General features: G+C 34.4%; 2 protein-coding genes across 2 annotated transcripts; both read left to right on the top strand.

Annotated features, from left to right (window-relative positions):
• The first annotated feature begins 235 nt into the window (after positions 1-235).
• On the top strand, positions 236-3,763 carry LOC116119960 (wall-associated receptor kinase-like 22). Its single transcript, XM_031405900.1, has 3 exons — positions 236-1,139; positions 2,000-2,113; positions 2,432-3,763. The coding sequence occupies exon 3, from the start codon at positions 2,944-2,946 to the stop codon at positions 3,658-3,660; it is 717 nt and encodes a 238-aa protein (XP_031261760.1). The 5' UTR covers positions 236-1,139; positions 2,000-2,113; positions 2,432-2,943; the 3' UTR covers positions 3,661-3,763.
• Positions 353-2,940, top strand: LOC116119951 (wall-associated receptor kinase-like 10). Its single transcript, XM_031405890.1, has 3 exons — positions 353-1,139; positions 2,000-2,113; positions 2,432-2,940. Exons 1-3 carry the CDS (start codon positions 353-355, stop codon positions 2,938-2,940), a joined length of 1,410 nt encoding a protein of 469 aa, XP_031261750.1.
• Positions 3,764-6,489: the final 2,726 nt, after the last annotated feature.

The following is a 6,489-nucleotide window of genomic DNA, read 5'->3' as shown; positions in this document are numbered from 1 at the left end:
AACATATACTTTGTCATCTCTTTCTCACATTTTAAAAACAAATAAAATTCACTAAACATCTACTTGTCACATACAGAAAAGAGTCTAATTTTTTTTACTTTTTAATGATGCCGGTGTGACCAAACTACTAATTTGAAATGTTCAATAGCAGTTGGATTGAAGACATGTCTACGGAACGAAGAGTCAATATGGCTATGCAATTATGTTTTATTCCTCATAAATTCAAAGACATGTACACACCAAACGTATATTGTCTATACTCACAACAAAGGCAAGCAAAAGAGAAAGAAAAACCGATTGAAGAATGATTATACATTTTCTGTTTCGGATTATTTTGCTATCATGGTCGATGATGGCATTGGCACAAGCACAATCATCAGGAAACTGTTCTTCACAATGCGGAGTAGTGGACATTCAATATCCATTTGGGATCGAACCCGGTTGCTCTGTCGACAACTGGTTCGCCGTAGATTGCAACTCGAGCAAACCATTTTTGAGGAGTATCAATTTGGAATTGCTTGAAATTTCAATACTAACAAACACCATGAGAGTCAATCATCCGATATACAATTCTTGCCAGAATGAATCAACTAGTCAATTTGTTAACTTGGACACAACCCCTTTTGAATTCTCCTCCGGTTCTTCGAACAGATTCACCGGCGTAAGTTGCAGCAAGCTTGCCTCCATTTCCACCAACAATTCGTTTATTTCAGGATGCTTCTCCATGTGTAATGAAAATGCCACAAATTTAGGGGTAAATAGTAGTTGCCAATCCGGCATCAACTGTTGCCAGACCACAATTAGTTCTCCTCTCAAGAACTTTAATGTATCCGTCGAGGCTCCTCAAAGCAGCATCATCAGTAATGGAGGAAGACAACAGGATTGCAATTATGCCTTTTTGGTGGATCAAAATTGGTTTGGAAACAACTTAACCAATCTTCAAGATCTTCAGAGAATGACGCACGTTCCGGTCAGACTCAATTGGGGAATAGACAGTTCTTCATTCAATCGGTCAGCTGCTTTGAATAATTCAACAAGCTTTACATCAACCTCTAGTTGTACTTCTGGGAGTAGCATTGTTCAATGTAAATGCTTCGAACATTACCAAGGAAATCCCTATCTTCTTAGAGGATGTCAAGGTAATATTCCTCATGTCTGACCAATTTTTTTGTTGACTTTTATATATTATTTGTTCGACAATATACTTATTCACAAATTTTTTATACAAACTCTTTTATGCCAACTCACGTATTTTAATATTATTAGATGACTTTAAGTTAAACAGTAAAATAAATAAATTAAAGGAAATTATATGTTAAACAGACAGGGTTATCATATTAATTTATAAGTGAATAAGTTGAATAAATAATTTATATATGTAACATTACTCTTATTTCTTTTTCAATTGTTATAAACTATAATTACTTTGTCCCTTCTCCGAATGTGTATATATATTTTTTTAAATACTCCTCTCATTAGTTGATGTAGACAAATATTAAGGCAAAATTTTAACGAAATTTTTTAGCATTAGTTGGCATCTCGTGCTTGAAAATTTATAAAACTTTGATATTTTAAGGTTTAGTTTGGGATTATTGTAGCTTGTCCCATAATCACTTATAGGAGAAGAAGTTACAACAACGCTTTTTGAAATGTGTTTACCAAACACATTTTGGGGGTGATTGCTTAAACAAAAATGATTATAAGCTACAACCACCCCAAACTCACCCTAAGTCTTATTAGTTAGAAGAGTTTTCAAATATTCAGCTAAATTAACCAGCCATAAACATGTAATACGACACAAGACTGACATAATTTTTGTCTATTTATTGTCTCTCTTATAATATTAATGTAACTTGATGGTTTATATAATATACAACACAAGAGAGATACCAATTTGGTCTAATAAATTTTTTTATCAATATTGAAATCCTTAACCTATTCATTTTTTTTTAATGAGTGATAAGTTTATCATATAACCTGTGTTTTTTGTACATGGCAGATATTGATGAATGTAACTTAGGCTATTGCCCACCATTTATGATTTGCGAAAATTATATAGGAGGCTACAGTTGCTACCCAAAGAAAGAGTCAAAGGTTTTCGTGATCGTTTTTGGTATGTCATCGGTTTCACCCTTCAAAGTTAAATTTCTAAAGTAGATAAATTAATCTTTGTGAATTATACTTGTTAAACAATCCAAAGAAAATAATAAAAAGAGGAGGCTAGGGTTTCATTGATATTGCACAATTCAATTGAATACAAAAAGTATGATTTAACCTAAATACAAAGATATATATATAGGCTAAACAAAGGAAATAATGAAAAGACAAATCTACCCTTAATAAACAATAAAACAAAATAACTCATATTTCTTAACAATACTAAGAAAAAAAAAATGAATTCTCTCTTCTGATTTCTTACTGAATTATGCAGGTACAGGCAGAGGCCTTGTAGGTTTGATTTTACTTATTGTTGGAATATGGTGGTTGCTCAATATAATAAAGAGAAAAAAGGAGATCAAGCTCAAGGAGAAGTACTTCGAACACAATGGTGGTTTACTTCTACAACAACAGTTAATTTCTTCTGATGGCAGTGTGGATAGAAACAAACTGTTCAATTCAAAAGATTTAGAAAAGGCCACCGATCATTTTAACGTGAATCGAATACTTGGTGAAGGTGGTCAAGGTACTGTTTACAAGGGAATGTTGACAGATGGAAGAATTGTTGCAGTAAAAAAATCAAAAATAGTTGATGAAGTTGGTAAGGTTGATGAGTTTATCAACGAGGTTGCCATTCTTTCACAAATCAATCATAGGAATATAGTTAAGCTTTTGGGTTGTTGTTTGGAAACTGAGGTCCCTTTACTAGTTTATGAATTCATCCCCAATGGAACCCTTTTCCATTATCTTCATGGTCAAATTGAAGAGCTTTCACTCACATAGGATATGCGTTTGAGGATAGCGGGAGAAGTTGCAGAAGCACTTTGTTACTTGCACTTGTCAGCTTCCATGCCAATCTATCACCGCGATATCAAGTCTACCAATATACTCTTAGACGAGAAGTATAGAGCAAAAGTAGCAGATTTTGGGACTTCAAGATCAATTGCCATAGATCAAACTCATGTCACCACAAAAGTACTTGGGACTTTTGGATATTTGGATCCAGAGTACTTTCGTTCAGGCCAATTCACCGACAAAAGTGATGTCTATAGTTATGGAGTAGTTCTTGTTGAACTTTTGACGGGGGAAAAGCCAATATCTTCTACAAGGTCACAAGAATTCAAAGGTTTGGTAGCATATTTCATTAATTGTATGGAGCAGAATCAACTTTACGATATTCTTGATGCTCAAGTACTAAAGCTAGGCAAGAAAGAGGAGGTAATGGCTGTGGCTAATCTTGCGAAAAGGTGCTTAAATATGAATGCGAAGAAAAGGCCCACAATGAAAGAAGTTACAATGGAGTTGGAAGGAATTCGATCTTCAATAAAAGAAGGTCATATTCAGTTGAATTATCAAGAGGATGAGTATGAGAGAACGGAAGTACTTGAGGCTTGGGATGTTGATTCTACTTCTACTGGTACTACTTTTGACCATATAAGTCTATCGATAGACGTCCAACCGCTATTAACCAAGCGTATATCCCGAAAAAATATACAGTTGTAGTGCCTATTTGCTTCATATTTTAGATTAATATTCATGTTTTTTCAGAAAATTATTTTCATTTATCACATAGGACTTGAGATTTTTCTTATACTCGCTCTAGAACATCAGTGGATTGAGTACTAAAAGACCAAAGTAATTGAGCCTAATTTGGATATTCTTTTAATTTGAATGGACTCAAATTTTCACAACACTAATTTATTCCTCCAACAGCAGATCTGCCAGATTAAGAACTGTAGAGTACCGCACCAGATTAATCCTGAAAAAATAACTACATAAGTTGAAATCAAAGCAGCGATAATAAGTGTACCGACTAATAAGAATTCATGTAAAAGATAAGAGGTAAAGAAATCTGCCTCTTAGATTTGCTAAAATGAAAAACTCTGAAAAGTTTCAGAAATATACTATCATTCCCTTAATGGTAATTGTAGTTTATAAAAAGAAAACGCTACATATGGCAATCGTAGGTCAACCGTTGTCAACAGCATTTACTACTTTTGACCGACGTTAATCAGTGTTTGATCGATATTGATCAAGGGAGCTCGATAATACAAGAAAGTTATTAATAGAGCACTAATGGTAAACTAACGAAGTTAACTTTCTTCTTTATAAAACTAACGGCATTAACAGCCTTTTAGCTAAAGAGCTGACATATGTTATTGTGATAATGTTATGTTTACTCATAATCTTATTAATCACTTTATTATCTTTGTTAAAATTATATATGGTATCCATACTATACGTACTCATACTATACGTTATATTTATAAAAGATAGTAAGATTGTGAGTAAACATAGTATTATTTGTAACTAAATTAACAAACTAAACTAATTTAGCAACCAAACAGAAGCAATACAACAACTTTAGTCAACATTCCCCTCAATTAAAGCATTTCAGTCAACATGACTAGGGTTGACTACCATTGACTGGTGTTTTCAGTAGTCAAACAACAGTGTTTACTATATTTGGCTTCCGGGCATTGACTGGTAGTATGTTGGGATTGTACCTTAAATCTCATATTGTTTGGGAAAGGAAGTTGTAAGTTGGAAGGGGACTCTCTCCTTTAAATAGATTAGTAGATTTAAATAGATTAGTAGATTAAACGTTTAAAATATCTTAAAAAGTGTAAGATAAACACAAAAAAGAATAGTAATTATGGGCTCTTATTAAGAGTGTAATTGGACTTTTTGGGATAGAGTAAGAAGTTTCTAATTTTTCTCATCCAAAAATTACACAATTGTAAGGTTTGGCTTAGTAAATTATTTGAATAGATAGTGGATATAGGCTAAATTGAGTGGGTTGAACCACTCTAAAATTCTTGTGTTTGGTCTGCTTTACTTTTAGTTGCTTCTTTAATTTTGTGTAAGTTGTGGGAATCTTTTCTCGACATAATAAGTTCAAGTTTTGAATTTTTTTCTTCTAATTTATTAGTTAAATAATAATTGAAAATATATATAATTTCATTGACATCGTGATTTTATACAAAATAAATTTTCCCTCATTACGTATGCCATTTGTGGACATCATGATTTTATACAAACTGATTTACCATGAGCTCCAGAATTGGTTGCATATATTCTTCATTTACTTCCGATTTTATTGATGTTTTTATTACTTCAGTGAATATATAAAAGAGTTTCCTGAGATGTCTATTAAGTAATTGATTAATTTATGTAAATCAGTCACATGTTTACTGTATATTTTAAATGAGAAAGAGGGTTTACGGAAAGAATGATGGTAAAGAGCAGTGATTAGGAACTCGGTCTGTCTCGGCTGGTTCAACAGGTTGAATTGTGACCTAGAGCCTTCACCGGGCTCGGTTACAAGTTTCTATATTCATTCAAAACCTTAGAAATTTGGATATTAATTCGTAAACAATTGAAGACTAGAATGTTAGAGTTTTTTTAAGAGGAATGGCTGGTGAGTTGGTGGCAACAACGTCGATTTTTGGTGAGTAAATCAACAAAGAATCGCAAAACAATGTCTCTAGAAAAGGCCTGTTGTCATCGACGAGTGGGGAGGCGAACAGGGGAGGGGTGAGATGGGTTTTGGTCAGGAGGCTAAGGAGAGTGTTTTCGTGGTAATGGGGAGTGTTGTCGTCACCGGAAAAGGCCCGTTGTCACCAACGACTGGGGAGGCAAATGGGGGAGGGATGAGATAAGTTTTGGTCAGAAGGCTGAGGGGAGTGTTTTCGCGGTGATAGGAAGTGTTGTCGTTGTCGGAAAAGGCCTGTTGTCGCAGACGAATGGGAAGGCGAATGGGGGAGGGGTGAGATAGGTTTTGGTTAGGAGACTGAGAGGAGTATTTTCGTGGTGATGGGGAGTGTTGTCGTTTCTGAAAACAGACCCTATTTGCCGATGCTAACGGTAGTGTTTGAGGTGTTTTTGCAAACTTATAGGGATTTACATGTAAATTTTAGGAGTATTTTTGTTAGATTTCAAACTTTTGGACACCAGTTTGACCGGCGGCCCAGGACGCGTTGGCTTGGTCAGGTCACTGTACGGGTTGGATTTCTAATCACTGGTAAAGAGTCCTTTTGAAATCAAGATAAACTATAGGTGAAATCTTATCAATCCTGTTTAAATATTTAACATATACTTGTAAAATTGAATAAAAGCGATGCCTATAGTTATCGAGTTGTTCTTGTTGAACTTTTGACCGGGGGAAAGCCAATATCTTCTGCAAGGTCAGAATAATTCAAAGGTTTGGTACCATATTGTTGATCATAATCTCCAGAAACGCTGCCGTCTTTGAGCAACTGTTATAAACATCCCAGAAGGCTGCCGCTTAAGTAGATTTCTTTCAGCAGTCAAACTGCTGCCGTTTTTTTT

Source organism: Pistacia vera, unplaced genomic scaffold (genome assembly GCF_008641045.1).
Source record: "Pistacia vera cultivar Batoury unplaced genomic scaffold, PisVer_v2 Contig913, whole genome shotgun sequence".
In the NCBI taxonomy this organism is placed as follows: Eukaryota; Viridiplantae; Streptophyta; class Magnoliopsida; order Sapindales; family Anacardiaceae; genus Pistacia; species Pistacia vera.
This window is presented reverse-complemented; position numbering and strand designations above follow the sequence as displayed.